The 19,160-nt window shown below is 44.1% G+C and overlaps 1 protein-coding gene across 1 annotated transcript in view; it reads right to left on the bottom strand.

The window, feature by feature from the left end:
* Positions 1-86, bottom strand: part of RANBP9 (RAN binding protein 9) — a 37,111-nt gene extending 37,025 nt beyond the window's left edge. Inside the window, 1 exon segment of the mRNA XM_042833526.1 lies at positions 1-86. This exon segment is cut by the window's left edge and continues 33 nt beyond it. Within this exon segment, the coding sequence (XP_042689460.1) occupies positions 1-71 (71 nt within the window). The 5' untranslated portion in view covers positions 72-86.
* Positions 87-19,160: the final 19,074 nt, after the last annotated feature.

Here is a 19,160-nt window from a genome sequence, read left to right as displayed (position 1 = left end):
GGCGCCGGCGGGGGAGCGGCGGCCGCCAAGGGGAGCGGCGGCGGCGGCGGCTGCTGCTGCTGCCCGGACATCCCGGCTCCGGCCTCCTCCTCCTCCTCTCCGCGGCGGCGACCGTCAACAGATCGGCCCTAGGCGGAGCGGCTGGCAGGCCCCGGCGCCGCGGAGCGAGGCGGCCCTACCGGCGGGTCACCCCCAGCCGGAGCTCCTGGCAGCGGGGGGCGGGAGCGATGACGACGGCGGGGCCGCCCGATGGGAGTCGAGGGGGGAGCAGCGGAGCGGAGCGGGGCCGGGCCGGAACGGGACGAGAGAGAGAGCGCCGCACGGAGAACGGCGCCGGGCGGAAGGAGGCGGGCCGGGAGCGCGCGCCGGGCGCCGCGGCGGGGCGGGCTCCCAGCGCTTCCCTCCCCGTTCCCTCCCGTCTCGCGCGCGCGCGCGCCCCCTCCGTCCAGCCCCGGCGCAAGGCGCCGCCGTGCGTCCCCCGTCAGCCGCGCCTCGGCTCGGCTCGGCCCCGCCCCTCCGCCGCCTCCGCTGCCACCGCCTCCCGCGCTGGTGCGGGCGGGTGTCGCTCTCTGGCGGGGAGCGGAGCAGGGCGGCTTGGAGGGGGCTGCGCGGGTGGCGGGCCGTTCGGCGAATCTTTTTACCCACGCACACAGCGCCGTTGTTTCATAAGCGGTTGCTCGCAGTGTTTGTTTCACGTGAAGGAGAACCTCTTAGAAACAGGCAGGGCTTGGGACGCGTTTAAGAGAGAAAGGGGTTTTCACGGGTGGGTCTTGAGCCTGGAACATCGGTCGCTTCACGCAGCATTTCTAGCTGCCAGGTGGTTGGAGAACAAGCACCGGAGTAGGAAATAGGGAGGTTAATTGCACTGCTGCCTCATGCCAGTGAGGTAATGCAGGTGTGATGCACACCGAGGCTAGTAGGAAGCTGAGTGGGTTCCTCATAGTCACCAAGGTATCTCTCACGTGAGGCAGTCCTATGATGTAGGGCAATGCCATCCTGGCTTGTATCAGCAACAGTGCAGCCAGCAGCAGGGAGGTGATTTCCCTCTGAACTATGCGCTGGTGTGCTGGAACAGCTGCCCAGAGAGGTTGTGGATGCCCCATCCATGGAGGTGTTCAAGGCCGGGTTGGATGGGGCCCTGGGCAGCCTGGTCTGGTATTAAATGGGAAGGTTGGTGGCCCTGCATGTGGCAGGGGGGTTGGAGCTTCATGATCCTTGAGGTCCCTTCCAACCCTGGCCATTCTGTGATTCTGAGGCCACACCTCAAGCACTGTGCTGGGTTTTGTGCCCCTCGTTACACAAAAGACATTGGCCCCTGGAGATTGTCCAGAGAAAGACAATGAAGCTGTGACAGTCTTATGTGGAGTGGCTGAGAGAACTGGGTTTGTTTGGTCTGGAGAAGGGGCTCAGGGGGAGAGCTTCTCTCTCTCAAGGACCTGAAAAGAGGTTGGAATGAGGTGGAGACCTGCCTCCTTTCCCAGGTAACAGCAATAGGGTGATGGAAAATGGTCTCAAATTGCAGCAGGGGTTTGGGTTGGATGTTAGGAAAAATTTCTTCAGGTATTGGAACAGGCTGCCCAGGGAGGTGGTGGAGTCACCATCCTTGGAGGCTTTCAAAGAAAAGGGTAAATGTCATATTGAGTGACATGGTTTAGTGGACATGATGAGGATGGTTTGATGATTAGACTAGATGATCTTAGTGGTCTTTCCAACCGTAATGATTCTATGATTCTGTGTTTGGCAGCATCTCTGTCCAGACAAAACCAGAGACATCCCGTCCGAAAGAGCTGCACAGGATGGGAATGGCAGATGAGGCCAGCAGGTGGGCTGACTTGCAGCAGAGGGTTCCCTTCCACTGGCAGGCTGCCTGCCAGCACATCTAAGCTCTTTTTCAAGAATCCTGTAAACCTCAAACCTCAGGATTTTCGAGTTTATCTAGCATTTGGCAAGCATCAACTATTTAGGGATATATTTGCTGTATTCAAAGCTGTAGGTATGAATGTCCAACCCTCTGAATTTCAGTGAACATTTTTGCCATTACTACCCGCCAAGGTGTCATGGCTCACTCGGCTTTTATGTAGACATACTTCCTGTTGCCCATTGTGAGATGGAAGCCATCAAGCTCCTGTGTGCTATACAATGAGGTGTGGTGCAGTTTCCATCCCTGGCAGTGTGCAAGAGGCGTGTGGATGAGGAGCTACGAGATATGATTTAGTAGCTTGTGGTAGCAGTGGTAGTGGGAGGATGGTTGGTCTAGATGATCTTGTAGGTCTTTTCCAAGCTTGTGATTCTGTGACCTTTTCTCTGATGTGGGATATGCTGGAGGCTATTTGAGAGGACAAAATTAATTCCTTTATATAGAGGTATTGCAACACTCCATTTTAATCAGTATGCCATTTATTCCTCCAGTGCTCCATTGTCTTATTAGCTTTTCTGACTACAGCTTCATGAGGATTAGAGAGAGCACATAGGTATTCACATAAACGCTCAATGTCTGCTCTTCAGTCAATGTAAATAAATTACAGTTTGTCAGATGTGGAAGCAGTAGTCTTGTTCCTCCCTAACATGCATTTTCAATATTGAACTTAATTCCCCATTACACGATCCCTTCTGTTTCATTTGGACTTCCTCATCATCACAGCCCCCTCTTGTCTTGCTTAACTGAAATAATTATGACAGCTGCAAATTTTGCTATCTCACAATACTGTCATCTTTCTAGATCAATAGTAAATACAACAACACACAAGGCTTGCTGCACGGCCCTGCAGCAGGCTGTCATTAACCTTCTGCCATTGCAGAAACTAGCTGTTGAATTCTGCTTTTTGTTTTCCATCTCCTGTTTTTGAGCCATGATAGTACTTTTCTTCCTGCCCAGTAATTACTTAGCTGCTTGAGTTGTCTCTGGCTTAGGGATTTAATCAAAGGCCTTTTGAAACACGGTGAAACTAGTCCACCAAAATCTCTTTGGTTTGTGGATGAGGGGCTATTTTTGACATTTTCAGATAATTTCAGTAGACGAGTCAACCAGAAGTTATTTTTGCTTTGCTGAATAGCCTAGTTAGGCCTGATTTGCAGTGATTTTTTTCTGTATGTTTTTTTTGTTTTGTTTTTTTAATTTATGTGTACATTTGGTGACCATTTCAACCAAAGAAAATGCAGCCAAAGCATTCCAGCAATTGAGGGTTTGGCCTCCTGTTAGCTGTGTCAACAATTTCAGCATGTCAGGGACAGGTTGGAACTTGAATACAGGTGACTGGTTCCTTCTGTTGCTAGAGGACCCTGATCCTCCAGGCAAGCACTGTGGGCATCAGCTCACACTTGGTGCTCCCACCAGCTCTCTCCAATGAATGTGGAGCTTGAGGAGAGAGCAGCCCCTGGCTGACACCCTGCTGACAGCATCAATAAGAATAAAACTCTCCCCATGGTGTGAGCACATCCTGTCCTTGCAGTGGGGCATTCTGCGTGGCCTCGACACTGCTGAGGTTAATTTCACTCTTGGATCCTACGTCTGTGACTCTTTGTATTTTTCTATGGCTGCGTAAGTAGGCTGTGGCCATCTGTGTAAGTGATGCTGATAGCTCTTTGGCTGTTGTCAAGAAACAGAGGCAGGATTCTCCTTGAGAATCTATTTCTGTATATGTCCTTCGTCCCTCCTGTAGGACTGATCCTCGTGGTTGCGTACGAATTTAGTAAGCCTGTTACAGCTGCCAGCCAGCCAAACTTCCAGCTACTTTCTGTCTGCAATCTAGTATCACCCATCTGTAGTGATGGCAACCATTTGCTGATCTTCATTTACGATTTCTCCTGGTTGGGTTTTTCCAACGCATAGTTTCTTTACAATTGTTTTGGAATGAATTTTCCCTGCTTCAAGGAGATATTTGGAAATCAGCAGTGTGTTTTTGTACCTATTGTGCTAGTCCTAATGAGAAAAGAAAACCACTAAGGCCATGGTATTTCAACAGTGCTAGGGATAGATTTCTTCAAACCACCTGGAGGATTTTTTGCTGAGCCCTTTGCCATTTGGACTGTTTTTTCCTGCTAATTTAATTGCTCACGTATAGGCTACGCTTGATGACCTGACAAATGAAAAGCTTGCCAGAATGAATCACGAGAATTACAGGCCATCATCAGCTATTAACTAGGTTGAATCAAATGGTAATCAAGTTGCAATTTGCAGGATTACTATACTGCTGCTCACAGATAACATGGGGCTTCTGTTTTCATAAATCTGAGCAATCTGCTAATAGAAGTAATTTTGCTGTGTGAGTCAACTCTACCTGTGCCTTTCTTAGACCAACATGAATAGAAATGTCTCGTGTTTGCCAATGCCCCACTTGTGTTATCTTATATGTTTATGTTTTTATCTACGTGTTTAGTTTTGGTGCTTGAAGAGCAGTGCATCCACAGCAGGAGCCGGCTTGTTCTGTGTAATCTCTTCTTACCTTTCTGGTAATTACAAGGGCACTGTGATGTCTGGGAACCGTAAGTTTTACCTTTATGATCTACTCTTTGTAAAATATGGCACTGTATTTAATCTCTGTAATCCAATTTATTTGGATTTCTTTGTATTTTGTTCATAATTTAAAGTTTATTCATAGCTCCTTCATGCTTTTCCTCCAAAGCTATTTGTGGCTCTTAACCGTATCCTATTTTCACAATGAAGAACAATTATTTTTGTTTGTTTTCTGGTGCATGGGTTGTTTTTTGCCCAGTAATAAAAGGCATTTTAAGGAGAACTGAAAATCTGTTCGTTGAGATAGATCACAAATAGAAGATTTTATAGTCTCTGTTGTCTGGGCTACTGTTCTGTACTAGCGTCGTGTCCTAACTAAAATGTCAAAATGAACACAGAAATGAAATGCCCTCTGAGCTGAATAAAATGTGTTTTATTCACAAGACAAATTTATGCAGGGCAGAATAGAAAATATGGTGAGACACATTGATTTATTCCTTTTGTGAAAACTGATATCAAACCATTATGCTATCAGAGATGTAATTCTCAGCTCGCAGGTCAAGATCCCTTTCTGAGTCATCATGAATTTCTTCTGAGTGTTGGAAGCAGGCTGGTGTGATTTAAATGTTGAAATATAGGAAAAAAAAAAAACCCAAAACATTAAAGAATGACTGAGAAAAAAAAAAATCACACTGGCCATAATTTCCACAAAAAAAAAAGAGTGCGGCCAGTCAGCCTAGACCTAAAAATGCGTTTGTGGTAAGTGACTGAGAGCAGTGAGGTTGCAGGGCGAGAAGTAATGAAAAGAGCTACTAATCCAGCCTCCTTGGGCTGATGGAGTGAAGCTCTCTGTGCTCCTTTCCTCCCACCATCACTCCGTGCATTGCTGATGGACTCCTGAGTGGTGCTGGGTGCCTTCCAGTGCTCATTTAGCCAGTAAAGGGAAGGTGAGGCCCAAACTGTAAAGCCTGGATTCTGCTGCACTGGAAAGCTGAACGTGACATCCTCTAAATGATTTTTCAGATGGAAATTTACAACTTACGTGTTTCTGATAAACATTTTAAAGTTCCCATTGCAAACCAGACAGTGTTTTGTTTCCAGCCTGCTCATTGGTAGGGTGCCCATTACCATAGATGAGCAAACTCAAAGACAGCAGGCTTTCGGAAGCACATGGTGTGTGTCAAGCTGACCCACTTCTTGAAAGCCAGCCTGGGCCTTTGTGAAATGTCCTGTAGTTGTTAGAAGGGATGTTAGGATGTCAAGAATGTTTAAGTCTCCAGTGACAGTATAATTACTGTTGTGTTGTTTGTAGAGGTGGGAGGGCCTGAGGGGAAAGGAGGCCAAAAAGGAGAATCAGGAAGTGAGATGAGTAAGGCTTTAGGAATTGCACCCAGATGGAGTTTCATCATGCTTTTTTCTTCAGCTCATTTGGCTCCTTGGTAAATTAGATGTTTACAAATGAGAAACTATTATTTTTTTCCCTCTCTGCATCTCCTACACTTACCAACTCAAATGTTCCACATGCTAATCTTAGAGGCAGCTTTTAAAAGGACATCAGGAACATGAAACTGCCAGGTGAAAATACTGAGTTTAAACAATATTTGGTTGTAGCTCTTGCCAATCCTACTGCTAATCTGTAGTTTGTCTCTTTCAAATCTAATCGAAGGGAAGCAGGATAGCATGAAATCCCGAATGTCTGCTGAGATTTGAAATCCTGAAGATCAGCTGCCCTTGTTAGATAGTAGTATCTTACTGTACAGGACTGCTCTTTATGTTACAATTTAGTGAATATATTCAATCTCCCAGAAGCTTCCAGGATGTACAAGGAGTTGCCTCTTTTTATTTTAAAAGTACTAAACCACACATCTACAAAATATGTATTCTGACAAGATATAAGATATTGCTTTTGGCTTTGTTCGCTCACAGAAACCTTCAGGTATACTCGCCTGACAGAACAATTAAAATATTTCAGTCAAGGTCATGATTTTGCAGGAGATTATTTTTCAGATTAACTTGCCATTTTACAAGCTGTCATGATTGCAATGTATATGCTCAGAAGACTGGAGGAAGAATAGCTTCCTGTTCTGGCATATATTATTATTGCAATCTGCAGTTACTGCTGTTTGCCAAGCCACACCTATGCTAACCTCTGTTATCAACAATGTTATTTAATCTACTTGGTACCTTCTTTCAATTTACCTTTTTAATTTACCTGTATGAGAATTCCACAGAGTTTGGTATACCTTTACAGTATAGAAATGCTGTTGCAGTTGCATGGCACTTCTCCTCCTGGCAATAAATCACTTTTCCTTTCTAAAAACCAAAATGCTGACACAGACAGAGAGGTTGTCCTATCTCCTCTCCCCTCCACATGCAGACCAGAGGTTTAAGTGTTTTTAAACCTTCCTGTGACTGATAAGGTAACAGATTTCACTTGAGTTTTGACTAGTAACAATGAAAGTGAATGCTTGAGTGGTTGAATGCACGTATTTAATTTGGATATTCTGAAAATGAAATGGAACGTAAGCATCTCTGTTGCTTAAAAATTCAACAGTGCTTTCCAAAACACAAAATTTTAAGTTTGGTTCTGGATTTTCATTGCCACACTAAGTGTTTGAAATTCATGAGTCAATGCCACCCACAACAGAAATTGGCTTAAAAGCCCATATTCTTAAAAATAAGACTTTTTAAGAGGATGGGTAGGTGGCTGGTTATTTGCCATCTGTTTTCTTTGCTTTTAGGAGATCTTTCTTTCATATTTCCAAGCTTGTGTCATACAGGAAAATAAAAATTGGTTTAAAACAAGGTAAGAGCAGAGATTTTTACTTCAGGCTCAGCGACCTTGGTAGCTGAAAAAAGGTGTCAATGCATTTGTAGTAAAATTATTAAAAACAGCAACATCCAATTTGACCTAACAGCATTTTAGCATCTTCTCAGAGTTACAGCTCTGTAGAGGGATGAACAATAATCTGTATGTAGAGATCCCCTCATATTTAATATTCTTGGTTTGTTGGTGGGGGTTTTTTGAGGAAAGTGTGGAGTGCAATTCTTTGCCATCTCAAAATGCTCTCCCAGCATTCCATTGCATTTTGCTAATTTTGGCTAACTTTCCCATTTTTTAAGGTAACTAACGTATAATAAAGTTTGCTAATAGGCAAACATTTTCTGGACTCACTGGCACTAGTAAGTAAAGTCTCATGGTAGAGATTAATTTATTTTTGTAAAGATTGCAGGAAGGTAACAATGCTGTGTTGCCGTGGATTTGTTACGTTCAACTAGGTTTTGCTGATTAGAGGAAGGTTTTGATAAGCAAGTATTTTGCTTTATTTCAATGTTGCATGGAGTTCTGGGATAAATTTTGTTACTGGAGACTCCTCATTTGTTCCAATATTTTATGTCAATGTCATACCAAAAGACTTTGATTTCTGTGAATGCAAACACCTCCTCTGTATACCACTCCTTCCAGTTTGTTACCTGAATTGCTGAGCTCTAGCAACTCTCATGTTTCCTGAAGTGCCTGATTTAAGTCATGTGGTGAGCAGCATCTGTCCCGTAGTATGAAGTTGTATTGCAGAACCAGTTAACGAGAGCAATACAAAGCCAGCAACGTGCCCTCACAGCTCAGAAAGCCAACCGTGCCCTGGGCTGCATCAAGAGATGCGTGACCAGCAGGTCGAGGGAGGCGATCCTGCCCCTCTGCTGTGCTCTGAGGCCTCACCTGGACTGCTGCGTCCACATGTGGAGTCCTCAGTACTGCAGAGACATGGACCTGTTGGAGTGTGTCCAGATCACAAGGTGATCCACGGGATGGAACTCCTCTCCTACGAGGAGGACAGGCTGAGAGAGCTGGGGCTCTTCAGCCGGGAGAAGAGAAGGCTGCCAGGTGACCTGATAGCGGCCTTACAGTGTCTAAAGGGGAGCTCCAAGAAAGAAGAGGACAGACTCTGGAGCAGGGTCTGTGATGGTAGGACAAGAGGAAATGGTTTCAAACTTAGAGAGGGAAGATTTAGGTTGAATATAAGGAAACAATCTTTTACACTGATGGCATTGAGGCACTGCAGCAGGTTGTCCAGAGATGTGGTGATGCCCCATCCCTGGAGACATTCAACAAGGCCAGCCTAGAGCAAGCTCTGAGCAACCTGATGGAGCTGTGGATGTCCCTTTTCACTGCAGGGGAGTTGAACTAGATCACCTTTAAAGATACCTTCCAACTCTAAGGATCCTATGAGCTTATGATTCTATGAGATCACAAATGAAACTCCTACCTTTAAGTTAAGTCGAATTTTTCTCATTTGCTGCACTAGCCTGGATTTTTAAATGAGTCCATGCAGAAAAATAGAACAGGTTCATTTGAGACTCTGAAGAATCTGACAATGCATTTCTAAAAGGTGTTGCCAGATTGCAGGAAGGGTACAAACTGGCACATAAATGGGTATGTTTCAGCTCCCCCTGTGCAAGGCTACTGGGCCCTACAGGCCTCCTGCCATTCGCTGAGCGCGCCATGCCACAAGAGCTCTGCCCAGATGCACGGGCACCCAGAAGGAAGGAAATAAAGCTGCAAGGCTTAATCCAAGTTAACATATTTCTTCTTATTAAGTGTGCTTGTCTTTGCAAATTTATTAATGTTCTTATGATGTTCTTACAGGTATGTGATATTTACTTTAACCTCACTGTATAGGAAATTTAAATCCAGACTGTTTTAGATAGTATAATTTGTGGTTTGTTTTCTTGCTTTTAATAATCTCCTGCTTTAGTGTGTATCTGACTTGTAGAAAGAGCATGCTCTTAAAGCAGGCTTTTGCTCTCTGAAGCCTCTGCTTGCAGCATAATTCTCTTCACCCAGAGCAATTCTGAACAAAGGTCTCCACTTCTGTCCTGCATGGGTCCCCTGCAAGCTGTTGGGGACCACTGGGCAGCTGCCTGAGGTGTGGAAATGCTGGAAGATGTGGAAGAGGAGGGACTGAGAGCTGCTGAAGATCTGGGGAAGCTGAAGAGAGATGTGACTCAATGGCATATCATCCCTGGCTCATAGGAAGAGGTGAGACACAGCTTAGGCAAGAGGAAATGCACTTGCAAAATTAAACACTTCATAGGAGAAATAGCCTCTGCACCTCAGTTACTAACATCTCAATTTTCACCTCTAATCCGGAAACTGCAGTAGGTAGTATGAGGCATTAATGGTGTTTCCTAATTCTGCCTATGGTTCTCCACCTCTAGGATAACTTCTGGCCTCTTGCAGACTTGCTGCTGCTTTGCAGCACTGTCAACCCTCCAAACTTCTGTTTTCTGCACTGAACTTTCCTGCTCACATCCTTTCTTATCTTTTTATGCAGAAGCTTCTTGTGGGCTGAAATGCTTATTTGTCTGTTATAATTCATCCACTGTATGGTTATCATGTAGTTATATAAAGCAGAAAAGACAGCAGCTTCTCCTTCCAACTTTTACTACAAACCTTTGTCAATTTAAATACAAGCTCAATCTACAATTAAGTTCTGATGTACAGAATTTATATTGACTCACGGTGAAAAATGCAGAAAAAGGAAGTATTATAATGACTGCTACCCACAGAGATTACAGACCTAGATGTACAAGTCTTTTGTCCTTTCTGTGGTCGAGTGTGTGCTTACAGCTTGCTATTAGCAGGCTTAATTGGAACTGGATGGCAAAACCAGATTATCAGGGCAACAATGCAGGAAAAGTTTAGGACCCTCTGCTGTAACAAGGGATACATCATTCCTTGTTAATCAATGGCTGGTAACAAATCCACACGAAAGCAGGCATGACACGTTTTTGAATAGTTCAGAATTGGCTGGGAAGTGCCAAGTGGTGGTTATCTGAACTTGTGTTTTGTGGTTTTGCAGCCAAGGCTGCCCCAGGTTTGTGGCAAAAGGGCAGCTAACAATGCAACACCCAGCAACATCTTCACAAGAAGGACTGAAGAGGGACATCAACATCATCTAGAAAGCAAAACCTCTTCAATTTGATATGGGTACTAAAAGTAGGGAATGGTAAGAAGGGGAGGAAGAAGGGCTGTACAACTAGAATTAGCCCCACGCTTTATCAAAACTCATGCAGTTTGTGAGCATCTTCAATAAAGAGCTCTTAATTTTTATCTGAGAAGGACATACTGTACAGGGATAAAATCCAGCCCCAGTGCATGGCGTAGAGCTGCCAAGATGTGGTAGGAAAGGGCCAGGTATCTTCTAGTCTGTTGAATTTAAAAGCTTTGCCAAAGTGACAAAGCCTGAATTGTCATTCTACTTGTTTACTTGTCTTTAAGTGCTATAATATTCTCATCCACATTCAGAAGGTCATTACCACAATATATTTATTTGGGATCCTCAGAGGTGTCGAACATTCAGTACTGTGCCTTTCACAAACACACATGCAAAAAATTGCTACTTCATGCTCCATCAGCACTGCCAGGGTGTAATCAAGCTGCACATGGTTTGGCTGTAGTAAAATGCCTGTACCCTGCCTGACTACTAACTGTGCTGGAAGAGACAGCCTCACTAGGCTTTAAGGGTTGGATAAAGTCCTCCTTGGAGAACCTGAGTGCTTGGTGGAACAGCTTTCAGATGGCTCCCACTGGATCCTCTAACTTACATCCTGTGTCTTAAACGATGGTTACATTCCCTGTAGTGGTGTGCATTTCTGAGTCATTTCCCTGTGTTCTTCCTGCAATTTCGAAGCAGTAAGAAAAGCAAATTGATGAACAGTGCTTCAGTTACAAATCAAAGGATGCATGAGAAAAATTCTTCAGTTTGGCATTGCAAGATGGTAACCTTAAGACATACACATTTTAGGCATTGCACAATTTTGCCTTAATTTATTGGCATTTGGAGGAGGGTCAAAGCATTGACTCTCATGTGGCAGAAATCTCTAACAGCTCAAAAAGCCCTGTTTCTCCTGTCTAGTTTGTGTTAATAGGATCTTGAATTCCCTTGGAAACTCACTGGCAAGATAAATTTACACTGGGGCACAGTGTACCAGTACAGAGGAACAGGAGTAGAGATGCTCACGTCAGGCATGCAATGTTTGAATTATGGAGTGTGCAACTGAGAAAACAAATACGAGGTAATAGAGAAAGGACAAGCCTGCAGCAATTTGAATAATCCTCCCTTTGGGGGATTTTTTTTAATATGTATGTGAACTCCAAATGTGACCTTCAGAGATAAGATACCGTAGTGCTCTTGTACAGCACTTGGTGTTTCATGGTTATAAATGTCACGGACTTGAAAGAACATTTCCTGTAATTGACACTATTTAAGAAAATGCATTTAATACTGATTTGAATTATGCTTTTTTAAAAGGAGATCATGCAAAAGGGTGAAACAGGAAACGTCTTTTAAAACACTTGCATGCACATCTCTAGCACATTTATGTGGCCGTTTTTCTTGCATCTCTTTCAAACCTCCTCTCTCTGCTGACATGAAAGTCACTGCAAGGGAGATTTAATCTGGCTGCTGGATATTTTCTGCTGAGGCAGAGATTATAGGAAACTTTCGAGGCTTGACAGAATCTCTGTGCAGAGTTCAGTGCACTCTCAGGCAGGACCAAAAAAAAGTCATCAGAGCACAAGAGGCTTGCTGTCCTTGCTTTTCTTGCAAATGCAAGCAGCTCCTTCCTACCATGTCCCTTTTGCAGCTCCTTCCCACAGCACTGGGCCGAGGGTGCAGGCACAGTAAGAACTGGTGAGTTTGCTCCCTCCAAGGCCACCTTGAGAAAACTAAAATCACAATCGAAGACTGTCTGCACTGACTGTAAGTGTTTCTAGTAGGCTGCAAGCGTTCCGTTTAAGAGCTTCTCTCTTTCCCTGTCGTGCCTTTCTCTATTTCAAACAGGCTGAAGAAGAGATGCATTCAGTGACTTTTCACTAGTTTTCTTATGCTTAGTGACCACTTCAACAACGACTGGTCTGAAGGTTTTACTCTGTAAAAAAAGGAAAGCTTGCTAAGCGTGTGCAGTACATCAGTGAACGTGTAGCTGTAAACAGGGAATTCCCACACTCCTGAACTATTATACAGCACTCCATCTGCAAAAATCCAGGTGCTTTCAGACAGGAGAGATTTTTATCCCACTCCTACTGAAAAAACAGAGTTGAAGAGGAGCAGCAGCTCAGCCAGGACTCACCCAGCTGGCCAGCATCAAAGCTGTGGATAAATCCCAGGACTAATTCTTTATCCCAGAAGCTGCTTCAAAATAAATAATACAGAGAATTGTGCAATGTAGTTGGAAACAGTGGCAGCACGAGATGAAAACAGATATAACAAACTGTAATACCGGGAAGTAATTAGATTCAAGACAAGAAAACACTATGAAAGTATGTGTGACATTAAACAGCACCATGTAGTGAATAAACTTTACTTTGGCTAAGCTGTATTTTTATTGTTAAAACTTACTACCTACATTTTCTAGATTATATCTCTCTGTTGTGTGGGGTTTTTTTTTAATCTTTTAATCATATAGGGTGGCAACAATGGCTACAGCCTTGAAAGCTGATAATTTCCTGGAACACAGCTTTTAGATGTAGAATAAACGTACCTTCACTTTGACGTTGAAGGAAGCTGGTTGGTTTTGACTTCTGTGCGCTCACAAATGAGTTATGAGTCTTTTTTCAAATTATTTCATGCTGTCATCACTAGAGTGTTCAGGCAAAAGTTGTACATTGCTGCAGGTGTTACAGCATGTGGCCCTTTTGATCTGCACATCAACGCCTTGGGCTATCTGCAATCCAGCTGGACATCCCTGGGTCATGGGTTTGGGTGCAGCTATGTGCTTGTGCTCCTCAGCTCTCCCACCTGCCTGGCAGGGTGGCTAACACACAGCTGACATAGATGCCAGGACTACTGGCTGTTACACACACCTCCTGCCAGTGTATTTGGCACCCCTGGTGTTTTGAATACCCCAGACCTCACTCCGCACTTTGGAAAATTGAGGGAAGCAGCAATTTCATAAGGAGTCAGCATGCGTGGATGGAGATCACATAATTAACATCTACTTTCATTTTCCTAGGTCATTTTTTACTCACTACTTTTCACCGTTCTTTTCTGTTAGTTTTCCTCACGAGCTCCTTCCTCAGTGTTCAGGCTCTTGTATACATTTGCAAATCATGCTCCTACTATTTCTTTAACTTTTCTTTCAAACATCCCACTAGATCCTATACTCATCTCTTCAGGCCAGCCGTACCTTTAAAATAACCTCACCGGATGACCAAAATCCCTCAGCATGAAATGTGTTGCTTAGCTACCTCCAAGCTGAAGGTCAGGCTTAAAAACTGCTTTGCCCTGGGTTGCAGCTGCCTACCTTCTGGGTTCTGTTCAAGGACATCATTAGGGCAGCTCTTTGGCAGAAGATCCTGGAAACTCAGCCGGGGCTGTGCTGACATTGCACAGGCAAGGGGAAGATCCTTGGTGGACCTTCTGGGGTGCAGAGAGCTATGTGCTGTCTGCCTGGTGGCCAGGCAGCAGAGCAGTCCCCTGAAGTGTGCCCAGCATCCCACTGCAGCCTGCACATTCCCCAGAACGCCAAATGAATTATGGATGAGTCAGCCAGGATATTTCCATGAGCCTCCTTTGCTGCACTGCTTCCCTCGCCAGCTGAGCTGTGGTTGTAAACCGCCACCTGGGCCTAACACTTCTGACATTTAAAATAAGAAGGAAAAAAAAAAAAGGATGATTCCCCTTGGTTTCCTGGCAGGATGTGGGGAATCCCTGACGTTTGTGCAGTGCCAGACCCCCACGTCCTCAACATTTTGCTGCACAGCCCAGCATATGCCAGAAATCATCTGGTCCTTTCTGCCTGCTTTGCTCCTCCGTCCCTCCCACTAGCCGGCTGTGCCGACGGAGTCAATTAGAGGAGACGGCAGTGATGCTGAAACTGATTTGAATTTCAACCAGGATCTGCTAACAACTAGAGCTGTGCACAGGCAGATGAGGAAAGGCAGTTACCCAAGGACACAGTGACTGTCTGCATATGCTGGAAGTCTTCTTATTTTTAGTCCTTAACTAGACTCAGACTAATTTATTCAGCAAACATTTCTTTTATTTCTTTTATTCATCCCTGAGCACATTAAATACGGGTGGTCTTAATTTGCAATGGTGGCATTGTGGAGAAGCAGCAGCCCAGGTCTGGAAATGTTTGCTGCGAGACGAAGCACAAAATGCTTCTGCAATAGCATTTGATGAGTCCTCTCAGACTGACTAGCTTTGTGATCACTTGCAGTGATAAAGCAGTACTGATGTCAAACCGTACAGCATGGGAGATGAAGCATTAATTCAAGTCTTCTAACAAGTTTCTATTATCTGCATTTGAGTTGCATACAGAACTCCTAATCAAGACAGGCTTCAGCTGTGCTAAACACTACCTTCATAAAAATGACAGTTTGCACAATAAAGCACTTAAGATCTAAACAGGCAACACAAAACAAACTGTAGTGAGATCAAACAAAAGGAAAAGTGATCCCTACTGGCTCTTTACCACCAGCAGGTTACTTGGCTGCATTTGCAGAAGACTGAACTCTGTATTTATCTTCAGGTAGTCTGAAATCCCATTACTTCAGTGGGAGAGAAGCACAGGAATTCATTTTTTCCTGAATTATGTAGCTTGGTCCTGAATCCAGCACTGAGCAGGAACTTCAAGATGAGCGATGCATTGTTTTACTGGCTGAGGTGGAACAAGTAGCACAGGAAGGAACACGGGTCAGTTATACTTCTGGGGAGGCCATAACCAGCACCTCCTGGAGTTATCTGTAACAGCCAGAGACCCCTAAGGTGCCCAGTCATCCTTAAGGGCTATCTGCTCACATGCACATGTTCCTGTCAGCCCTTGCCAGTTCTCCAGGCCAGCCTACCTGCATTTGGCTCTATCCATAAAGTATATCGTCTCAATTATTTGTGCACATGTTTCATGACATCTTTGCCATGGTAATTAAGGGGGCTTCTGTGCCTGTTAAGCCAAAATATGATTCCAGTATAATATCATGATGAAGTTAATTGATCTTTACCCTGACTGACATCACCTGCCTTATTTCAGGCTTTCATTTTCTGCCATGGGGTCTGGCTATGTCTTTGTATGCTGACAGAGCCCCTTACAGTGCACACACTGCACAACCTACTGTCTGTCATGGGGTTCCCCCTTAGCCCTCTCAATAATCTAAAGAGATGGATCATCATCTTGTGGATGTTGTGTGGATATGCTGCAACTCTCATTGCTCCTGAATTGTTCGTATCATTCTTCTCAAGCATGGCAATGGAACAAGTTGCACTAGTCTCTTAATGCATGGCTGTCCAACCTTTTGGCTTGCTTGGGCTTCACTGAGTGAAGAATTGACTTGGGTTACATATATACTGTAGGATAAAAGTAATGCCTCCTATTTATTTCCATGGAAACTACAGCAGATACAGAGAATGTAATAACACTACTTAATAGAGCCAATTCTCAACTGCAAAACTCATTTTTTTCAACATAGTCACGACCATTAGCTATGTATTTTTGTCAGTGATGAACAAGAGCCTTCATGCTATGCTCATAATCTGCACCAGAGAAACTGACCCAGTGTAACCACTGCTCAAACTCACCACCCACCACCTCACTGTGCTCACATCCACTGTTTGGTCTCTGTAACACTTTGCAAGCATCAATGAATGTCAGTGAGCATCAATGGATTTGGATCACAGGCCAGTAAGACGGGCCTCTCCTTAGTTCCTCTGCTCTGGACTGAACAAGCCAAGGGACCTCAGCTGCTCATCACATGTCTTGCCCTCTAAATCCTTCACCATCTTTGAATGTTCTCTACTAGTTCCTTGTTCTTCTTAATATTTTTTTTTTCATCAAAAAACTGCACACAGTATTTGAAGTGGTCTGTAGGCATTTTTTTCTCCAGTGGAAGAGGAACAGAAATATTGTCTCCTTTGTTAAGTAGAGACCGTTATGGTGTTGATAGTGCTGGGAGATACAGTGCAGTGGTACAACTGAAGCAGTCTAACAAATGACACCAAATTGGGCATTCCCACCTGACATGGCCTTTGCTCAGGTGATCTCAAACGTGATGCACAAACAGTTGCTCACCATCCCCCAGGCTAGGCCTCCCAAGCAGCAGAAGAAAGAGAGGTGCCCTCCCATCTCCTTAAAAACTCCTTCCACATGATGTCATATAGTATGGAATACTATAGGAATATATATATAGTGTGGAATACTTAGGCCATTTTAAGTCAACAGTCTTAATGCTGTTCTCTCACAACTCCTTCAGCCCTTCACTGCAAACAGCCTTGGCTCTGTACTACACTGCTTAGTGGCAACTAAAAACATCGCTGTGTTATCGACATTGTTTTTCTCCTAGAACCAAAACATCATACCAGACACTGAAGAAAACAGCTCCATCCAAGCTGAAAGACAAGCACTACATGAGCTCTAGCGCCATAGGAAGGCGAGCTGCAGGGGTGAACAGCTAGAAAGGAGGTGGAATGGAATCACCCCTTTTGGCAGCGGGTGATTTATTGGATTGGATCTGCTGAGCTCCTCAGACCCACTCAGTGACACAGAGCACTTGAGCTGGGGAATGGAAAAGGTACAGCATGTTGGTGAAGCTGCAAGATCCAATCACAACTAAAGAAGAGGAACAAGAGCAAGAAGAAGAGCAGGTAGTTCCACATGACTTGGAGAACAGCAGCAGGCTTAAAGTCTCTAACAGTAAGCCAGAGTAAGCTCAGAAGACTCAGGCAGGGAAAAACATGTAAATACTGATTATTTTGCACAGATCTGTGTATTCCTTAAGCACCCAGAGAGGGTGTGCATGTACCCACAACTGCTTCCACAGTTGCTTCCACAATTATGATGTTATCATCATTTTCCTGTAGTGAAACATTATGAGCCATTTTGGTCCAGACTATATCTGTATTTCCTGACTGAAACGAAATACGGCCCCCTCCCCCCACCCAGTAGTGCCTTACTTACTTGGGTTGGGGAATGATTTGCAGTCAGTGATCCTGTTCTTCCTGTTATGAAGTATTCTAGATGTTGCCTGCTGAGCTAAGCCACAGTAGTAAACCAAAACGCAAATGATATGCTTGTATCTGCTGACCCCAACTTTGAAAACTGGTTGATTGTTTTTTTTTCCCCTTTCTTCTAACCAGTGACATAAGAGACACGGGCACGAGCTTAGAAGTCAGCAGGTCCATCTGCCTGTATGTCATGTGACCCAAATCCTCATTATACAGACTTTCAGCAGTGTAGGAAAGGACAGATGATGCTAATTAGACTAATGAGATTGATTTTGGTAGAAGAATAATAGAAATCTCTCTTCTTTCCTTCAACTCTCTCCTTTTAGTTAGTTCTTCCCTTCTACCTTGCTTGTTTCTCTGAAAACCAGATTTGATATGCATTCATTGGGTTTCAGATGCTGGAAAGAAAAGTCTCTGCAAACTTCTTCCCTACCCTTGCTGGCATGCTTTCCCTCCTATAGCAACACCACCTCTGCAATGCAAGGCTCTATAATTCTGAGAGCCATTAAGAGTCACACACACCTTTCCTCCTCTCACACTCAATGCTTCTCTAAGTTTTTCACATTCCCTCTGTCCTTTAGATCTTCCACGAGCATTCCTCTAAAGTGCATGTTGTTCTTAATATACACAATTATTAATCTTGGCTCATCTTTCTCCAAAACTATTACCCCAACTCACATATAGGTACTTCCAAGACTCTGTTCTACTGTTTTGCATGTCTGATGTTCTGAACATTTACTAAACTGTGCTGCAGAACTCACTCTTATGAATTCCTTGAATGATGTTGTTTATATTTATATCTTCGCTGCTCTCCATCTCTTACTGTTGCCATCTCTTTACCAATTTTATCTTTCCACTCATTGCTCTCTCCATGTCTTTCACAGCCCAATCCTCACTTCTCCCTTTGGACAGCTGAGGCTTCTTTTTCCATTCTCATTCACCATGGAAATCTAACCAGGCTTTCATTCTTCTGCCTTTCCCTGTGGATCAATTCTCTATCAGCGTTGTGTACATTTCTTAGTCTCTTCATCCATTCAGTCTTACATTTAACCAGTGTCTTCCTGGAGAAAGAGTCTTTGCCCATTCATCTTTCCCATGGCTGCTGAAGAACTTCACATTTTCCTCCTGAATTGCTGCTCCAGTCCCACTACTCTGTAAGCACTGTTCTTTCTTTTGTGTTGCCTTGTTGCCTCTGCTGATAAAAGCTAGTCCTATTGATGCATCTGAACCGTGTGCAAATTTTGCAGCCTTGTCTCACGAGGTCTCAGCCCTCTTGTTCATCCCTTCCCTTTTCATTCCCCGTACATCCATCTTTCCTCCTTTCCACTGTAACACAAATCAAAAGTCAACATATATCCCATTTGCTTACCTATTCAAATCTTCCCTCTCCTTTTCTTACCACAATTTCAAGTTTTCATTTTCTTCCCTCTTCATAGACACACCCTCTCCTGATCGCTTTTACTTCTTGCCATGCTGTGTGTTTCTTCTTCTGTTTTATCAGTGACGCAAACATTAATCCTTATGAAATTTGTTTGACACTCCTTCCCATTCTGCCTGAAAAACTTAATGCAAACAATGAAACATGGGCATTCTGTCTTTCCCCTCTGCCCTGCTTCTTTTAGATAAACTTGATGAAACTAGCTGGGAAGCTGGAGTTAATTCCTAATTCAGCAGGCTAAAAAGAAAGAAAAATACGATAAAATTGA

Source organism: Centrocercus urophasianus, unplaced genomic scaffold (assembly GCF_019232065.1).
Source record: "Centrocercus urophasianus isolate 14NV4802_14NV808 unplaced genomic scaffold, USGS_Curo_1.0 seq_11, whole genome shotgun sequence".
NCBI lineage: Eukaryota > Metazoa > Chordata > Aves > Galliformes > Phasianidae > Centrocercus > Centrocercus urophasianus.
The sequence above is the reverse complement of the archived record's forward strand: the minus strand, read 5'-3'. Positions and strand labels throughout refer to the sequence as shown.